At 24.8% G+C, this 20,457-nt stretch overlaps 2 protein-coding genes across 13 annotated transcripts in view; one reads left to right on the top strand and one right to left on the bottom strand.

The window, feature by feature from the left end:
• LOC126908085 (long-chain fatty acid transport protein 4-like) overlaps positions 1-10,733 on the bottom strand; it is a 34,329-nt gene extending 23,596 nt beyond the window's left edge. For 3 of the 9 annotated variants that reach the window (XM_050689955.1, XM_050689956.1, XM_050689959.1), the window contains exons 1-4: positions 10,401-10,732; positions 9,903-10,044; positions 9,346-9,499; positions 5,084-5,321 (exon numbers count right to left, since the gene is read on the bottom strand). In XM_050689955.1, the coding sequence (XP_050545912.1) occupies positions 5,084-5,321; positions 9,346-9,499; positions 9,903-10,039 (529 nt within the window). In that variant the 5' untranslated portion in view covers positions 10,040-10,044; positions 10,401-10,732. Of the gene's footprint in view, positions 1-5,083; positions 5,322-9,345; positions 9,500-9,902; positions 10,233-10,389 lie in introns of those variants that run through there. The other 6 variants (XM_050689957.1, XM_050689958.1, XM_050689954.1 and 3 more) reach the window with 5 other exon arrangements.
• Positions 2,011-20,457, top strand: part of LOC126908088 (uncharacterized) — a 25,946-nt gene continuing 7,499 nt past the window's right edge. Inside the window, exons 1-6 of one of the 4 annotated variants that reach the window (XM_050689964.1) lie at positions 2,011-2,398; positions 6,158-6,313; positions 17,651-18,688; positions 18,763-18,899; positions 19,152-19,339; positions 19,416-19,682. In XM_050689964.1, coding sequence (XP_050545921.1) covers positions 6,191-6,313; positions 17,651-18,688; positions 18,763-18,899; positions 19,152-19,339; positions 19,416-19,682 — 1,753 coding nt within the window. In that variant the 5' untranslated portion in view covers positions 2,011-2,398; positions 6,158-6,190. Of the gene's footprint in view, positions 2,399-5,897; positions 6,314-16,640; positions 16,850-17,650; positions 18,689-18,762; positions 18,900-19,151; positions 19,340-19,415; positions 19,683-20,457 lie in introns of those variants that run through there. The other 3 variants (XM_050689965.1, XM_050689963.1, XM_050689966.1) reach the window with 3 other exon arrangements.

Here is a 20,457-nt window from a genome sequence, read left to right as displayed (position 1 = left end):
TAACTTTTGAAAATGTTCCGGAAGGTCTGACACTTTTATATATATCTTAAATTAATGCCAATGTAATTTACTTTATTATGCGAAAAAAAAATTTCGGACTTTATTTTATCTTCACGGTGAAAATGGCTACCGAATGCTATTATTGTGTGAAAATTCTCGATTTTATTTTTTACATTTTTAACTTTATAATGCTATGACATATTGAAAAGTGTATGGATCAACATTATTTTTTTATGAGAAATAATATTTTTTAATAATCCCTTTTTCATTCTACATACTTTATCTTAATTAGGATATTAATAATGAACTAGCAGATAATGTAGCTTTTGGAATAGTCCACCAATTTTTTAAAATTAAACACTATCTAATGATTTGCATCGAAGCGTTTTTTTTTGATAGTGATTTTAATCACTGTCAGATATCATTATACTTGATCCATCTATACCACGTCACCACTGTGCCGCGACCCCCCTGTGCTGGGTTTTTTTTTTTTTTGTGTCTGTTACCACTTTTTCTTAGCTCTCACCGAACAGATTTCTTTCAACGATACGTCAAAAGATTACAAATCGTATCAAGTCGAAGACATTACCCTTAAAAATTGAAAAAAATTCACCCGTTCCCCGTAAATGGGGGAAACCTCCAAAAAAATTACAAATTTAAAAATCGCTAATTTTTGAAATTTTTTCAATTTTTTTTACTAAAATGTGCCGTAACTTTTTCAAAAATCAACATATCAATATAATTTTTTTTTATATAGATGCTTGATGTCTTTACTTATCATTTGGTATATTTTTTTTGTAAATTTGACCCTTTATCCTCCCACAGGGGGGGACTTAAAAAGACAACTTTTTCACAAAAAATTAAATTTTACAACTTAACTTTTGAAAATGTTCCGGAAGGTCTGACACTTTTATATATATCTTAAATTAATGCTAATGTAATATACTTTAATTTAAAAAAAAAAAAAATTTTACTTCTGGACTTGTCTTCATGGTGAAAATGGCTACCAAATTCTATTACTGTGTGAAAATTCTCGATTTCATTTTTTACATTTTTAACTTTATAATGCTATAACTTATTGAAAAGTGTATGGATCCACAAAATTATTTTCTGAGAAATAATATTTTTTAATAATCCCTTTTTTGTTCGACATACTTTATCTTAATCGAGATATTAATAAGGAACTAGCAGATCATGTAGCTTTTGGAATAATACACCAATAAAGTTGTCATATTAAATCTCCCCCTGTGGGCTGGTAAAGGGTTAAATTTATGAAAATTACTCACTCCCGGAAGGTGAAGGTAGTGACCAAAAATGACGATACGGAAATCATCACTAGTAATCGGAATGAATACTTTATATCTCTTAATTAGAATAAAGCGTGTTAATATATAAATTTTAATAGTAATTAGAATATATATATATATGTATATATATATATACAAATAATGCGACTTAAGTACGTAAACGTATCATGCACTAGGTATAGTCGTGTTTTGTTGGCGGGCGGGTCGGACTAACGTTATACCTGAGGTATAAACGGCGGTAGGAATATATATGTAAGCCGTATGCACGCGGATGATAATGGTCAGTCAAAATAAAAATTTGTTTATATATATATAATATTGATGATACGCACGTGTGTACGGGAACAATAACCAAATATAAATGTATACAGGAATAGTGTTGCCGTCGTGTAGTTAGCGAGGCGTGAGGTGGGGTGAATGCGTTATGACAGTCTAGTCTCAAGGCCATAGACGACGGAAATTGCGATAACGCTTGGAGAGTTACAAACATACATACATACAGGTGAAACTAATATAAGCGTGTTAAAAACATAAACATGTTTACAAGATCTATGTTCTCATCACAATAAGGCTTGATAACGAACGTCCAAACATTGATTACATTATAGAAAGTTGGTGATAATAAAATTTGTAATAGTAAAAAGTTTTATAAAGCGTAAGAAATGGCTGGCCTAAAAAATATAAAAATGTTCTGTCTCACTTGTAAACACGGCTGATTTAAAACAGTTTACAATCTAATTTTTAATCTTAATGTAAACACAATATAAGTACAAATATAGACTTTATGAATACAGTCATATAGTTTATTCTACAAACTAAAGATATATACATACATTAATATGTATAAACATTTCTGGGATGTAGTATTTGCATATATTCGACGATATCTGTAATCTATGCCCGCCAAAAACCATATCAGCTCTTATCCCTGTCTACAAAATAATTTAAACCATTTGATATCAATAAAAATTGTTTTTAATTCCTCCTCAATAGACTTTTAAAACATTTATTTCTTCAGTGATTATAATAACTATTTTACAGTAATGAATCTATCCTAATTTGTTAATTTTATAAACATGTTATAGTATTTGGTAAGTAAAACGATAATTTTTTTAATTAATAGTGTTACTGATTTAAGTAAACTTGGCATTTTCGTTTTTTTTAATAAAGTTCATTCTGAAAATAGTTAATTTTATTTATTTTCAAAGCAATATTTTTTTGAAAGTTAATAATTTTCCCTGGACTATATTTAGATATAATAGTAAGAATTACCCTTTTCTATTTATTTGTTCTAAAAGAAAAGGCCGAGTAGTCATACATTTTAATTTATTGTAATTTTTAATGTCTATTTATCACTGTATTTAACTCCAAACTAATACTCTGTTAGTGTTGGTTTAAAGTTATATTAAAAGATAGATCAACTTTGAAAATACTTGACTTCATAAATTAATTACAATAGTTATTGTGTTTCAAGTCATTTTAATACCTGACTAGAATCTATACATATTAGAATAAACAAAAAGATGTATAAATACTAGCAAAGCTGGATTAAACTATTCGTAGGCTCAAAGCACTAATTGAAATATATATATTGATTACTAATTTAATATAATTTACTAGCAAAAAAAGAAAAAACAGTTGCTAAACCTAATCTAATATATAAAATACAGCTCTGAATGTTATTTATTATGTTTATAGTTAAATTGAGTATCGTAAAATAGCTAGTAGAAATAGGAATTTTCTGTTAATTTTTCCTATAAACGTGGATCTTATAATTAAAATATTTTATTTTCGTAAATAAACATTCTATTATTTTAATTTATTCTGATATAATGGGTAAATTACTAACTAGAATAGTTTTAATGTTATAATGTGAATTAATTTTCAATTATAAAAAATTATTTATATAATAAAAATTAATAACTTGTGGCTAATATTATTTAAAATTAAAATTATATTAATAATATTATTTCTTAAAAACTAAAATATATTAAAAATATTAAACTCAAAATGACCAAAAAAAAAAATTTACTAAAAAGTCACGGATACGTATTTCAAAAACAATGTTACCATTATTAACACTAAACACATACTGACACCCTGACCTAAAAAAACCCCCTGATTGAAACTGAACTCATCCTCTGTAACTAGATAGACATCTTTAGTTAGAGTTCAAGTAAAATTTGTTTACTAATTAAGCTAATTTTTTTTCTTCATATAAAATAAAAATCTAGAAAGAAAATTTCTTATTAATAACCAAAAATAAGGTACATCCAAACATGATTATATTCATGTATTGTATGCCTCCAATATAAGTTTTTGTATGAACTTCACTTTTTATTTATTAACATTGTAATAATGAATAAAAAATATTATTAGTTTTAAGCAATTTAGGTATTTAATAGTTAAAAGCATGCAGTTCTATTAGTTTTATGTTTAATCCTTATTCTTAGGGACACTTTGTTAAAATAACTATCTAAAAATCTTAACATTTACAATGTACTTTATTATACTTTAGTTTAAAGTAGATAGTTTTTGATAAGTCTATGTATATTTTTAAAACAACTTAAGAAAATTTAAAAGACAACCTATACAATTTTTTTTTGTGATCTTTATCATCTACTGTTAGAACTCATGTGCTTAATTTAAATAAACATTTTGCTCAATTTTCATAAATTTATTATAAATACTTCAGGGAATTTTTAATCAATCGTAGAATAAATGGCATGGTTTTCAATTTTTAAAAAAGACAGAATAACTCTTTAAAAACTATTTTAAAAAGATCAATTTCTCATCATTAATTTTAGCTTTGATGTAAAGCTGTGAGAGGGTATTGTTTTACCATGTATTTTCTTTTAGACTGTCTATGAAAATTCCTAGCTTTCACATGACCAATTTTGTTGATCTATGCATCAAAAGAACCCGATTTTAATCTAGTTAAACCTATGAACACCAAAAACTTTAAAAATCTCTCAAATTAAGAAATAAAAATATATATTTAAAAATTATGCTACCTTAAAAATAATGGCAATTAAATAGTTTTTTTCTTTATATTTTAAAACTTCTATAAAATATTTTAAAAACACTGATCCAAATGAAATTTATATGAACAATAACAATGATAATAAACTTGTTTTAAAATACTTTTTATAAAATTCAATGAAAAACCTCAGTATATGTAAAGTTTGTAAAAGACTACACAGGTAAACATTTTTTTGTCAACACAATTTTTGCTAATATTCTGGGATTTTAAATTATTTAACATCAAATTAAAGTATTTGAAAAATAATAATAATAACTTTTTGTCAGACATTCGTTTAACTTTGAGAAATTGTCCATCAAAGTAAAAAATTTTCAATTTTCACAAAAAAATTACTTTATTTTTAATTTTTTAGTTATTTGACTTAAAAATGAATTATCTTAATAAAAAATTTAACAGATTTGCATTAAATTTTTATGATGGTAGTGTTAATCAATATAAGATATCTTTTATACATGACTAACTATGCTGTTTTTATTTTTATGAACAATTTTAATAATTTTTTGAATTAGTTTATTTAAGCTTAAAATAATTTAAACTTTGTACTTAATTGATAAAAATTTGCTACTGTTAAAAAAAAAATATACACCATTTGTTAAAGAATAATAATAATAAATATGAAATTTAAATTCTTAATGATCTAATTGGGGCTAAAAATATAAAATAACAAAAATGAAAAAAAATGTTTTTATAAATTCAAATTTTATCATTCATAAGCAAAGAATTTTTAACTTACTATCAATGTGTCCCGTGTCTGTAATAATTGTTTTACAATTTGATACTTTTATTGAATGCAATAATGTTTCATATTGTAGATTACTATTAATTAATGCAACTACAACACCAATTTTTGATAAACCTAACCAAATGCTAACATATTCTGGACAGCTTTCCATAAATAATGCTACACTATCACCTCGTTTAAAACCTTTTTCTTTAAAATAATTTGCTATTTTATTACTGTAGTTCTCTACCTAAAAAAATAAATAATTTTTAACTAAAAATAATCTGGTAAAGTTTAATTTTAATCAAATACTTTTAATAGCATGATATGCTATTAGTACTAGCACATTTTTAGAATAATAACCTCTAATTTAGAGCATTATAAAATTGTTAAATTGATTAATGAACTAATTATTTTCATAGATCACGTGTAAAAGTTGTTATAAGGTAGAAAAATAATAAATAACAAAAAAAATTTTAACAGTTCACCATGAATGGTTAGCTGATAACACTTTTTCATAGCTTTTTTTTTTTAACATTATAAAATAATGTTAACATTTTTTGGTTTGGTACCTTACCTTAAAATTTAATGTAGAGGTCGGAACTATTTTTTACACAAAGAGCAAAGATTTAATAACTAAAAATAAATTGATGTTAAAAAGCTTAAAAGAGTGGTTAAAGCTTTTTTTTGGTGATTTTTAGTGATAATATAAAAAATATTAGGTACTATCAGATTTAAAATTATGCTAGTTTTTATTATCTTCACTTTGCCCTTTCCCAACTGTACTAATATTAAACATATTAGTACCCATTTTATTTTTAAAGGATTATTATTTTATTTTTTTATTGTTCAAGTCATGTCAAGTCTGAAGTTTAAGTTAAAACTAAAAAGTAAACAGTTATACTACCTGTATAATCTAATATACAACCACTCGAACAACCAAAAATAAAAAAATAATCTTTGAATAATCAAATAGGCTATTAAAATTAAAAAAGTAATGATATGTTTAAAATACACGGTACTGTTGGGTAACAGCATAGTGGAGATAAGGCATTGTATAAACTAATATAACTTGAATTCTGACAGTAATTAAATTACATATCATAAACGAATCAAAAAATGCCAAAAGAATGGAAGAATAGTACTGTGGTGCTGATATTTAAATGCAAAGGAGACATACAGGAATATGGAAATTATAGAAACATAAAGCTTATGACTCTTAGTATGAAAATTTGGGAAAAGGTAATAGACAAAAGAATAACAGGAGAAACATCAGTTACACTTCAATGATTAAAACTCTGATCTTGTATGTGCCCTAAACTGGTAGACTGATTTAAGACAATTCCGTTGAGGTGTGCACAATGGACTAACAGATCTGAGTTCATGGGCATTAAGTCCACCTCACTAATAACTAAAACTAACATTAGTAACAAAGAACCAGTTTGGTTTTTTGTTTGGAGAGTCAACGATAGAGTAAATTTTTTATGTTAGATAACTAATAGAAAAGTATAGGGAAAAGAATAAAAAGCTGTGTATGATAGAGTACCGAGAGATGTTTTAAAATGGTACATTAATATAATAGAGGTTATGTATGATGGCATTTGTATTAGGGTAAAGAGTGTGGGTGAAGTAACAGAAGGTTTTAGGGTTAGATTTGGAGTGTACCAAGGTTCTACATTAAGCCCTTACATATTTTCTGTAGTGATGGATAAAATTTCTAGAGAAATACAAGGAGAGATACTGTGGTGCCTGTTGTTTGCTGATAATATACTGTTAATAGGAGAAAATAGGAAAGAAATTAATCAAAGGTTATAGGTGTAGAGATCAGCTCTTGAAGGAAATTTTTCTTTTATATACACCATGAAGACTACCTATTTGCAATATTTTATGTTTCTATCTAAATGGGTTCTTGAGAGTGGAGAAAACGTATAAGAGAAAGTATATAACGTTGATTGTGGATAAGATAAGAGAAAATAGACTTAGATGGTTTAGATGTTATGAGGAGAAAGGAATTGGAAGCTATAAAAACAGTTATGGAAATGAATGTTGAAAGAAGAAGAAATAGAGGAAGACCATAAAAGAAATAGAGGAGTATTATTGAATGTGATATGAGGACAGCTGATGTGAGCGTAGAAGATGTGGGAGATTGAGACAGGTGTAAGTTTAGAATAAGGGTGGTCAAGCCCAAGTAATTGGGATTAAGGCAAAGAAAAAGAAGAAACACTTCAGTTCAAATATACTTAAAGATAGTTTTAAGATATTAAATTTTTATAGTACTATATTTTTTATAATAATATATTGATAGTAATAAATGTTGTTTATCATAATACATCAGTCATAATGCTGATTTGTATTGAAAACCACATATAATCTTCTAATTTATACCATTTTCAATATTTAGAAAAGCAACTTAAGTTACAAATGTAAAACAGCATTAAAATGATGTCTACATATATGAGCAACAATTTAGTATGGATAGTTTGATTTTTTTCAATCTTGAATTTAGATGGCTTACTTAGCTCAGTTGATAAAATACTATGCCTCGGTGTATAAGAACGATTCCATTGTGCAATGGAATCGTTCTGAATGAGCTGAAGGTTTTTTATTGTTCTCTGTTTTTCTAAAAAGGGCGTTAAACATAAGAATCATAAAAAAAATTGCTATTTCTTCTTTAAATTAGTTATAATTGGTATAAAATGAACTTTTAACCCAGTCAATTGAAAATATTTTGTTTCATCTTAGATTACATAATTAAAACTTAATTGTTAAAAAAAAAAACCCAGCACAGAGGGGTCGCGGCACAGTGGTGACGTGGTATAGATGGATCAAGTATAATGATATCTGACAGTGATTAAAATCACTATCAAAAAAAAACGTTTCGATGCAAATCTTTAGATAGTGTTTAATTTTAAAAAATTGGTGGATTATTCCAAAAGCTACATGATCTGCTAGTTCATTATTAATATCCTAATTAAGATAAAGTATGTCGAATGAAAAAAGGATTATTAAAAAATATTATTTCTAATAAAAAAATAATGTTGATCCATACACTTTTCAATATGTCATAGCATTATAAAGTTAAAAATGTAAAAAATAAAATCGAGAATTTTCACACAGTAATAGAATTTGGTAGCCATTTTCACCATGAAGACAAGTCCAGAAGTCAAATTTTTTTTTTTCAAATTAAAGTATATTACATTAGCTTTAATTTAAGATATATATAAAAGTGTCAGTATTTCCAGAACACTTTCAAAAGTTAAGTTGAAAAAGTTAATTTTTTGTGAAAAAGTTGTCATTTTGAATCCCCCTCTGTGAGCTGTTAAAGGGTCAGATATAAAAAAAATATATACCAAATGAAAGGTAATGATATCATGCATCTATATAAAAAAAAAATTACAATGATTTGGTTATTTTTAAAAAAGTTATAGCAATTTTAAGTAAAAAAAATTGAAAAAATTTCAAAAATTAGCTATTTTTAAATTTGTAATTTTTTTGGAGGTTTCTCCCATTTACGGGGAACGAGGGAATTTTTTTCAATTTTTGAGGGTAATATCTGCGACTAGATACGATTTGTGATCTTTTGACCTATCATTGAAAAAAATCGGTTCGGTGAGAGCTGAGAAAGAGTGGTAACAGACACAAAAAAAAAACACATCATACTAAAATTAATACTTTCCAGCTTCGCATCGAAGCTAAAAATTAGATTTATTTTATTATAATGTATTGGTAATCATTAGTTAAAAACTTCACTTTAGTCTTTGATTTTGGTAAGTAAGAAAAATTGTGAATTTAAAATATATTGTCTAAATTAGGCAACATTAACTCGATATTAATTCAGATATTCATTAAAAAACCATTGACAACAGATAATTACTTAGTTCATTAGATTATTGATATAAACTAGAATTAATCGTTACAAATATACATGGTGTTCAAATGTACAGTTCCAATAAAAATTCCATGAACATTATAGATGAAGATGAATTATTAATGACGGTGTACTTCTTTTTATAGGAAAAATTTAAAAATAATTAAATTATAAGTTTCCATCTATGGAAATTTATAATTTGATTAACTTATAAATATGTTAAAACTTTTTCTAATTTTTTAATTTTAATCGTCGGGTATTTTACTCGAGCATGATAGAATTATCAACACTAAATTCAGTGTTATAGTAAACATAACCGTTTTGATGTTTCAAAAAGAAAAAGTCGTCGGTATAAAACTTTGTTTTATTTAATGCATAGTCATTTAAAATTTAATGTTTAATTCACCTCTTGAAATGTCCATGTTGAATCCTCATGCTTGAATGCAATTTTATTTGGATGTTTTATAACTAAAGTTTTAAATATTTTAGCATATGTATCGTAACCTCTTAATTTGAGTATTCTTATTTTTGCAAAATATGTTATAAAGTCTTTTATTATTCTATAAACATTAAAAACATAAATTAGGTGATTCTAAAATATGAATATCTGCTTGGCAATAACATTTTTTTATAATTCATTTAATTCACCCGACCCAACCCTATAATAATCGTGAATCAATGTGATAAGAAAAGACAAAATATTTGATATTGTCAAATTTTTTTTTATGAATACAATTTATAATAATTAATGAGTATCTTGCTTCTTCAGTTACAATAGAATATTATAAATTGTGATTTATTATATATCTTAAATAGTACTACTTAATTATATTCTTAAATAATACTAACTTTAATTCACGCCCCTAATCATATATTGAAAAATATTTAATTTAGAAAGAAATAAATTTTAAAATGTAAACTGATTTTAGATTATTTTTAGTTGTTAAAAAATGCGTCACTTACTTAGTATCCCTTGGAAGGGTTTTAAATATTCTTCTTAAATTAGTCCAATTAATAAATGTGAAATACACTGTGATTAGACCTGTTAGTACTAGAATAATATAAAGTTCAAAGTTGACAAGAGTAATTATTAAACACATGATTGCTATAAGTGTTAAAAATATATAAATTCAATTAATATATTAAACAATAATAATTAATCTCGTGTAGTTATGTTTAATACTAAAAATAAGGTTGCAACGTCGTATATATAACTAAACAAGACATGTACTGATTTGTTTCTGTATATTCTAACGGTACCCACTATTCTTCAATAATTCTTGCCGCTGCACTGCGCTGTATAATTATTTTATTAACCTAATATTATTATAGTGTTATTATCCATGTAGTCTATGCGTGAGTTAAATTTAATTGTTTATTATTAACTACATAAATTTTACTATATTATTACTTAGACTTACGTTAAAGAAATTACTACACAATTATTTACAAGATATTTACAATGATATGGTACTGTGTTTCCATCAACCTATATGAAAGTGTTCGAAATCTGAATCTTAAATATACAATTGCGTTGTGGTAAGGTTTGTCTCTACGACGCCTTGGATTGCGACTTCTTATCCTGTATCTTGTTTCTTATTTCAGATGATTACCGGATACACTTTCCGGCAATTAATCCCCGACAGCTTATTTATTTATATTGACAGCTTGTCAATATAAATTGTTAATTATCTATTAAGTTTGTTTTCTTCTTTTATTTTCATCTACATCATGTCAGTGGCGTATCTAAAATTCTGAGGGATCTGTAGTTCCTCCCACCGACATAACTGAAATTATCTAGTTTTATTTTTAAACTATTTTAAAAAAATTTGTGCAAAAAAAAAACTTCATCACAAGTAAATTTTATTGTAAAATAAAAAAAAAATGCTTTTCTCCTCCTCCTAAAACCACACTGCCATGTTTATATTACAAAAAGTTAAAGTAGAACTTTTCTTATAAACACAAACTTAATTTTAAATTTGACTTAAAACTAAACTCACTTTTTTTTTATTCACTTGGAAAATCTACATAATTTATGAATCATTAGATTTTTCAATCTAAAGATTTCTATCCACTAAGCCAGGCTGACCTTAAGAAAATTGTTAATATAAAATATTAATAAACTGGTTAAAAAATTAAATTTGATTGAATGAAAAATTCAATTTGTTAATTCTTATTTATTGACTTAACTAGAATATTTATATTTTATACCTTTACTTAAGTATATTTCAAGGTAATAACTACCATTCACATTTAGTGAAGTCTACCCAATTTGATTAAGTATTATATGTACTAAATTTCATAATAATAAAGACGTCATATATGATTAATTGTAATTCCTCTGTAATTGAAGTTACAATTCCTCTTGCCAGAAGTGGACTTTTTTCTATTTATTTATTACTTATTTTTCAGAAAAAATTAGATTAGGTAACTACTCCAAGGGAGTTTGATATGGCCCATAATAAATTTAAAATCGTAAACATAAAATTTTATTTTACATTATAAAATAATAATGGTGAACATATTGAATAATTTAATTTACTTAATGTTAACGATTTGTTATCAAAAGTGGCCCAAATTTAATCATATCCTAGTTCAGAAAAAAAGACCATATAATTCATCAGACTATATATAATAACAAGTTAAAGAAAAATAAAACTTCTCCATACAAAAAGTTATATATTTATAAATGTCCTGTAAGTAAATTGAACTATTAGAACCCATGTGTCTATGTATCGAGTGAAAAACACTTTAATGTAAATGGTTATAGGTGTGTTTAATAAGCAAGGAAAAATATTTTCATTGCTCTCATTGTTCGTAACAATTAACCTGTCTTTGTACTTATTGAACACCCTGTGTATTGTTATGCTAATAATTATAGAAATGGCGTTAACCTGTTAACAGTATTCGCCTTGACCTCTTGTCTTTTTGTTATTAAATATGTGCCTAATTTATGTAACGATTATAGTTCATAGAATATATTCGACGATTATAGAGAATATCTTATTCTTTTGAACCATTTAAAAATTATATACCTTGAGTTATTTTATTAGGATTAACAATACATTATACATTTGTATAAATCTAGTTAAATATGTGGAGTAAACTTATTAAATAAACTAGGTGTATATGAGTTAACTCGTAGAAATAATTATGTATAACTAATTTACAAAGGTTATCTGTTATAAATGATAATAATTATTGTCAATATTGTTAAAGTCATTTATTGTAGGATAGTTATAACATGGTATTGGTTAATTCTATATAAGGGTAGGAGTTTGTAATATTTGCATCTTTTTTCTGGTTACTCTACTGCATAGCTCGTTAAATTCAAAATATGATTCATATGAATTTACGTATAAAATATATTAATACATTTTTAAATGATTTTTGAATAAATGCATTTTTACAACTTTTTAGTCATTCTAATAGCATTTTGTTCTTTTTTGGGTAGTTAAGTACAATTTAGTGCTTTTAATTACTTAAATATCATTATATACTTATTTGCAATCAAATTCTCTTTTTACTAGTAAATTAAAATACCGAATAGTAACTATCAAACTATAGTTTTTTTAAATATTTGATAGTTTAAGCTAAAAAGAAATTATTCGGTTATATAAAAACAATTTGAATAGAATGAAATATTTGATATTTACTTTTTACATGTACGTTTCCAAATTTCATTAATAATTTTTTATTTAAAACTCTTGAACAAATTATCACTTATAACTGCTATAATGCATTTGAAAATGAACAAATTAAAATAATTTTTTTTTTATATTGAAACCTTAGATATTTTTCATTCATTTGATATACATATTTTGAAAATTTGACTGTAAACCTAGCCACAGGGGGGATTCAAAAAAGCAATTTTTGCCACAAGTTAAGCTTTTTCAATTTAATTTTTGTAAATGTTACTGATATATTGACACTTTTTTTTAATCTTAAATTAAAGATTTTTATGTAAAAACCAAACAAATAACTCCTTAATTTAGCAAGTATTACTTTATTTCCACGGTACACTAATTTATCCTCTAAAACAATTTCAGATGTTATTTTAAAGAAATTACCCTTTCTCCTTTTAGATATTTAGGCCATCCATTCAAATAATATTTTTTTGCTCTTTTTAGTACTATATAAAAGATCGCAAATCGTTTCTAGTCGAAGACATTACCCTCAAAAATTGAAAAAAATCCCTAATTTAGACAATATATTTTAAATTCACAATTTTTCTTACTTACCAAAATCAAAGACTAAAGTGAAGTTTTTAACTAATGATTACCAATACATTATAATAAAATAAATCTAATTTTTAGCTTCGATGCGAAGCTGAAAAGTATTAATTTTACTATGACGTGTTTTTTTTTTTGTGTCTGTTACCACTCTTTCTCAGCTCTCACCGAACCGATTTCTTTCAATGATACGTCAAAAGATCACAAATCGTATCTAGTCGAAGACATTACCCTTAAAAATTGAAAAAATTCCCTCGTTCCCCGTAAATGGGGGAAACCTCCAAAAAAATTACAAATTTAAAAATCGCTAATTTTCGAAATTTTTTTAAATTAAAATTGCTATAACTTTTTTAAAAATAACCAAATCATTGTAATTCTTTTTTTATATAGATGCATGATATCATTACCTTTCATTTGGTATATATTTTTTTTATATCTGACCCTTTAACAGCTCACAGAGGGGGATTCAAAATGACAACTTTTTCACAAAAAATTAACTTTTTCAACTTAACTTTTGAAAGTGTTCTGGAAATACTGACACTTTTATATATATCTTAAATTAAAGCTAATGTAATATACTTATACAATCGATACGATTTGTGATATTTTAACGTTTTATCATTGAAAGATATCGGTTCGGTGGGAGCTGAGAAAAAGTGGTAACAGACACAAAAAAAAAAAAAAGAACATCATAATAAAACTAATATCTTCTCAGTTTCGCATCGAAGCTAAAAGGGTAATGAGCAGTACTCATATGAAATAATTATTAATTTATTAATTAGTTAACCAAAACAAAACTAACTCCACACCCCTCGAAACATAGTTAAAAATAAAAAAATGATAAGTAAAGACATTATGCATCTATAAAAAAAAAATTATGTAGATTTGATTATTTTTAAAAAAGTTATGGTAATTTTAAGTAAAAATAATTCAAATCATTTCGAAAATTAGTGATTTTTAAATTTTTTATTTCTCTGGGGGATTTTCCCCGTTTACGGGGAACGAGGGAATTTTTTTCAATTTTTGAGGGTAATGTCTTCGACTAGATACGATTTGGGATCTTTTGACGAACTATTTAAAAAAACTGTTCATTGACAATCACAAAAAAAATCATATAGTAAAATATTTTAACATGAATAAGAATTTTTTTCTCAAGAGGTGAGACTACAGTGAGGAATCCTTGATATTTATTAAATTAAAATGAACTTTGAATATTTATTCATCTCAAAAAAAGGATTAAGAAAAAACGCAAAAAAATTAGTCTGACAAATGCGGTTTAAACTTTGTACCCAACTGTATAAAACTGTATTATATTATACGCAGTCAATTTAAGAAAGTTTAAAAATTCAAAGCAGCTTTTCATAATTTTGATGAGGTTAAGTAATCAAAATAAGTATAAAATTATATTTAATGTAAGTCGGATTCATGTAAATTTTATAAAAACTGTTGGACTCATTACTATGGCAAACCCTTATAAAGTACTAAAATACTTGTATAAGTATTTTAAAATAAAAAATTGAATACAAAATTAGCATGTTTTTAACTACAGCAGCTATTTGCAAGTAGAAGATATATTGCCGGGATAAATTTTTTTTAGCTTCGATGCGAAGCTGATTAATTTTACCATGATGTGTTTATTTTTTTTAAATTTATAAGTACATAACAAAAGCTTTATTTTAACATATGTTTGAAGCTCGAAGAATTTGCGGAACATTATCAAAACTTAAGTTGAAAAAGTTAAATTTTTGTGCAGAAGTTGCTATTTTGAATCCCCTTCTGTGGGCAGATAAAGTGTCAGATTATCAAAAAATTTATAACAAATGAAAGAAAAATATCTATGGTTTCAATATAAAAAATAATTATTTTGATTTGTTCATTTTTCAATAAGTTATGGCAATATTTAAAAAAAAAAGTTTAAAAATTGTCGGAATTTACCGATTCTAAAAATTGTAATTTTTATTATTTTAATAATAAAAATCGGGAGATTTTCATTATTAAAAGGGAACGAGGGCAACATTTATAAAAAAAATTTACAAAATTATAGGTAAGTACCTTATGCATCAATAAAAAAAATTATATTATTTTAGTAATTTTTAAAAAAGTTATCGTAATTTTAAGTATGACAATTATAAATTTGTAATTTTTTGGAGATTTCCCTAATTTACAAGGAACGAGGGAAATTTTTTCAATTTTTGGGGATTATGTCTTTAACAATTTGTGATCTTTTGACGTATTGTTGAAAGAAATCGGTCCAGTAAGAACTGAGATAGTGGCAACAGACAAAAAAAAAACACATCTTGGTATTTATGAAATTCAGTGTATTCTCTTTGTAAGATATTTTAAAATAAAATAAAAATCAAAATCCAGAATTTTAACACTAAAATAGAATATTTTTTAATACGGTAGCCATTTTTACCAAAAAAAATCTATATTTCGAATTTTTTTTTTTTCATAGTAAATTATATAATATAAGCTTTAATTTAAGATTAAATAAAAGTGTCAATATTTCCGGAACATTTTCAAAAATTAATAAGTATATATAATGTATTTAAAAAAAAAAATGTTTTGTTAATACATACATTTTGCAAAAAGTTATAGCAATTTCAATTTGAAAATTTTAACTCAAAAATAGCATTTTTTAACTATGGCAGCTGTTTGCACGTAGAAGATATGGTGTCGGGATAAATTTTTTTTTTCATTTTATAGTACATGACATAAGCTTTAATATCATGTAATAACCATATCATGGTAAAATTAATACCTTCTCATTTCGTATTAAAGCTAAATAATATTTACCAAAGGATTAGTTAATACCTATTGTATCTATAAAAAAAGTAAACTTTTTCAATCTTTGAGGGTAATGTCTTCGACTAGAAACGATTTGCGATCTTTTATATAGTACTAAAAAGAGCAAAAAAATATTATTTGAATGGATGGCCTAAATATCTAAAAGGAGAAAGGGTAATTTCTTTAAAATAACATCTGAAATTGTTTTAGAGGATAAATTAGTGTACCGTGGAAATAAAGTAATACTTGCTAAATTAAGGAGTTATTTGTTTGGTTTTTACATAAAAATCTTTAATTTAAGATTAAAAAAAAGTGTCAATATATCAGTAACATTTACAAAAATTAAATTGAAAAAGCTTAACTTGTGGCAAAAATTGCTTTTTTGAATCCCCCCTGTGGCTAGGTTTACAGTCAAATTTTCAAAATATGTATATCAAATGAATGAAAAATATCTAAGGTTTCAATATAAAAAAAAAATTATTTTAATTTGTTCATTTTCAAATGCATTATAGCAGTTATAAGTGATAATTTGTTCAAGAGTTTTAAATAAAAAATTATTAATGAAATTTGGAAACGTACATGTAAAAAGTAAATATCAAATATTTCATTCTATTCAAATTGTTTTTATATAACCGAATAATTTCTTTTTAGCTTAAACTATCAAATATTTAAAAAAACTATAGTTTGATAGTTACTATTCGGTATTAACTTGTGACAAAAATTTCTTTTTTGAATTCATTCTGTGGCTAGGTTTATAGTCAAATTTGAAAATATTGGTGTTGATATTGTGTTAAAGATTACTTAGTGATAGTTGATTATTTTTCAAGATGAGTCGATATGATTTTATTGAAATACTAAACAACACAGGAAGCGATTGTAAAATTTAAAGAGGTATTTACAATACTTGATATTCCTACTACATTAATGAGTGATAATACATTTTTTTCTTTTATTAAAAAAAACAATTTGTGCATAAAATTTACAATAAGTTTTTGTTGACTTATTCAATTACAAAGCGTTAAATGAAGACACCCATTGTTAACACCTCCATTAGTTTTTGTTAAAGCTGTATTCAAGTTATGGTTTTATTGTTGTCGTTAATTTGTTAAATCAATAGGTCTCGGTTCTATTTACGTTAGAGTCTACGTGATGGGTTGTGTGGTATTAAAGTTGTGTACATTTTCTAATTAAATGGCTTGTGTTTATATTAAGTTTTGAGTGAAATCTAGGTGATATTATTTCATTTAATAGTTGTTAATTCAATACTTTGCAAGAGAATGGGGAATACAGATGAATAATTAAGTCTTTATTATAATGGGTTATCAGCAAAATTTGTGGTTTCATCAGGACAATGAAAAAGAGAGTTGATTAGATATGGAAAGACAGTAAAGTAGCCCAACAGATATTAATCCTAAATTAGTATCACCATATTAAAAATAAACCACTTCTAAAAAAATTAATTAAGATATTATTGATGGTGAATATGATACTACACTATGCATTTCTTACCACAGTTTTAAGTATTTACTTGATTAATATTAGGTATTTTATATTAAACTATCATAGATAGTTATCAGTCTAGATGATCAAAAATCATTATATACTTANATAGTTATCAGTCTAGATGATCAAAAAAAAAAAAAAAAGATAACTTTATTTATTAGAATATACTAAAATATTTTATTATTTAAGGTGTGGTCTATATATTCATTTGTTATTCAAGTTTTTATACAAAGATCTTCATTATTAAAAAATATGACTGAAAAAAATATTAATAGTGAACCTCTAGAAGTAATTTGGAAAAGGGATAATAGCAAATGTAGACTAACTGGTAGTTTATCAGATTATAAAATTATCAATCTAGAAAATATCGGATTGGTAAAAAGAAAAGAATCAAAATCTAAGGTTTTAAATAGGTGCAGTAAAAATGTAAAATTCGAATCAATGAATAATCATTTTAAGGCAAAAAGGAAATTATTGTTCACAGAAACAAAAAAAGAAATACTATTTAGACAAAGTTTTCAAAAATTAAAAATTAATAAAAATATGAAAACCTTTAAAAGTGAGAATAATCTAACTCCTGATAAACGTGAAAAATCACCTAGAATACAGTCTAATCTTAATCAACTAAATAATAACTCTAAAATTATATCCTCAACTTTTAAAACCGTGGATTTATGGCCATTATTAAGTCCTAAATCACCACTTATTATGTCAAATCGTTCAAAGTTTACATTTGAAAATGTGATGAGAACAAATGAAATTGAGCCCATAAATACTCAAAAAGAAAATTTGAAATTGAAGACAATTACAAAAATATATAATAAAAAGAAATTAAGAAATATTTATTCAACTCCAATAATTCATAAATCTTTAATGTATAAAAATGCAATAAATAATGCAATTATTAAAGGATGCAGCATTAAATTTACTAACGATATTTTACCTACGCATGAAAATAATTCTAACAAAATTTTAAATAATTCAAATATTTGTACGAGGAAAATGAATGAAAATGTTACCGAAATAATTGAATATTCGCCTCCTAATTTTTCTCAGAAATATATTCCAATTATTGAAGTATGTAATTCTCCTAAATCTGATAAAAGTAATCAAGTTTTTAGCAATGGATTTTCTCAAAAATATTTTTCTATAAATTCATTAGATGTTACCATTCCAAGTACATCATTGTCATTTGAATCTGAGGATAAAGCTAAATTATTTTATAAAGTAAATTTAATCGCACTTTTTTTTTTAATTAATTGATTTTATTTTACTTTGAACTCCAATTTTTTAAATTTTAGATTGATTTGTTGGAATCTCCGCCAACTTATTTTGAGAACAATAATTTTTCTACACCAAAATTTAACTACAACTTTAAAAATAATAAAAGTCCATCACCTACTCAATTTGATTCGGCAAAAAAAAAAAAAAAGTTATGGTAAGGAAATTTAATAAATTTTCTAGCTGAAAAAAATAAGAAAACACAATTTTATTTACTTGAAGATTTTTTGAATTTTCGAAATTTTTAATAATTAAAAATAAATTAATTATTAATTTTTCAGAGTTCCAAAATCCGTTGAAGGAGTGTAAATATTATAGTTATTGTCTTTGCAAACCCGGTTCTACTATAAAACAAATTATATTAATACTAAATTTAATTCCAAAAATATATATATTTTTTTTTTTTTAGTAAAACAGGATATAAAGGAAAATTTTGTGAACTATTAAATCATAAAAAATCTGAAATGTGCATTGAAAATTTTGAAAAGCAAACGAATATGTTTTGTCGACCATTAAGTAACACTATTTTATATAAAGTAATTGATGTATTAATGGAATTTAGAAAGATTGTATTACTTTGCACTGAGTATAAATTTGGTTAATATAAATTTAATATTTAGTTAAAGTTAAATTATTAAAATTGAATACATTTTTTATTTATTTTTTTTTTTAGAAAAAATCGGTATACAGATTATTGTTGTGTTGGATAAATTGTCAAAAAAAATTTCTAAATATGACATAATTTATTTGTACGCCCCATGGATGCAAGTTGATTCAATAAATCTAGATTTTACAATAATTTTTGGTGTCAAAAATGTTGAAATTGTCGATTATAATGAAAAAAGACAATTTACCGATAGTGCAGGTTTTGATACAATAAATAAAATAGAGTCTTTTACATTAAAAAGAAATGCGTTATGGAAATGCAGGTGTTTGAGAAGTATGTTTATGTATAATGAATAGTATTCACTCATTTTAACTTTAAAATTTAACAAATTATATTAACAAATTATCCAACTTTTTGCGGTCTTATATAGCTTATAAATAATTTATTCTTTTAGAGCAATACATCTAATCAAACAACATTACCAAAAATTTAAGTTAAAAGTTACAATTTTATTGTAATAATAGACTGCTCAATTAATAAAACATACGGTTCCTAGTAATGTGCCACAAAAAATATTCTACAAGAAACATTTCCGAGAACTGGAAATATTCTCTTACATTACAGGAATAATTCTTTTGAAAAATCACAAAATTTATGTGTACGAGTATGATTGTTTGAGCGACAGATTGAGAAAAAATAGTTTGGTAGTTATTAACATTTGAAAAAAAATACTGTAGATAAAAAGTGGATCTGGTTATTTTTCATCTTGACATTTTTGAATAACCTAGTTTTCCTATCCTAGTATAAAAGTGCTAAAATCTTATAAAATACTAAATCAAAAGTTTTATTTTATCTATTGAATATTTTAGCTTCGATGCGAAGCGGAGAAGGTATTAATTTTACTATGATGTGTTTTTTTTTTTTTTGTGTGTCTGTTGCCACTTTTTCTCAGCTCTCACTGGACCGATTTCTTTCAAAAATACGTCAAAAGATCACAAATCGTATCTAGTTGAAGACATTACCCTTAAAAATTGAAAAAAATTCCCTCGTTCCCCGCAAATGGGGGAAATATCCAAAAAAATTACAAATTTAAAAATCGCTAATTTTC

Source organism: Daktulosphaira vitifoliae, unplaced genomic scaffold (genome assembly GCF_025091365.1).
Source record: "Daktulosphaira vitifoliae isolate Bord-2020 unplaced genomic scaffold, ASM2509136v1 Scaffold_5, whole genome shotgun sequence".
Classification (NCBI taxonomy): Eukaryota; Metazoa; Arthropoda; class Insecta; order Hemiptera; family Phylloxeridae; genus Daktulosphaira; species Daktulosphaira vitifoliae.
The sequence above is the reverse complement of the archived record's forward strand: the minus strand, read 5'-3'. Positions and strand labels throughout refer to the sequence as shown.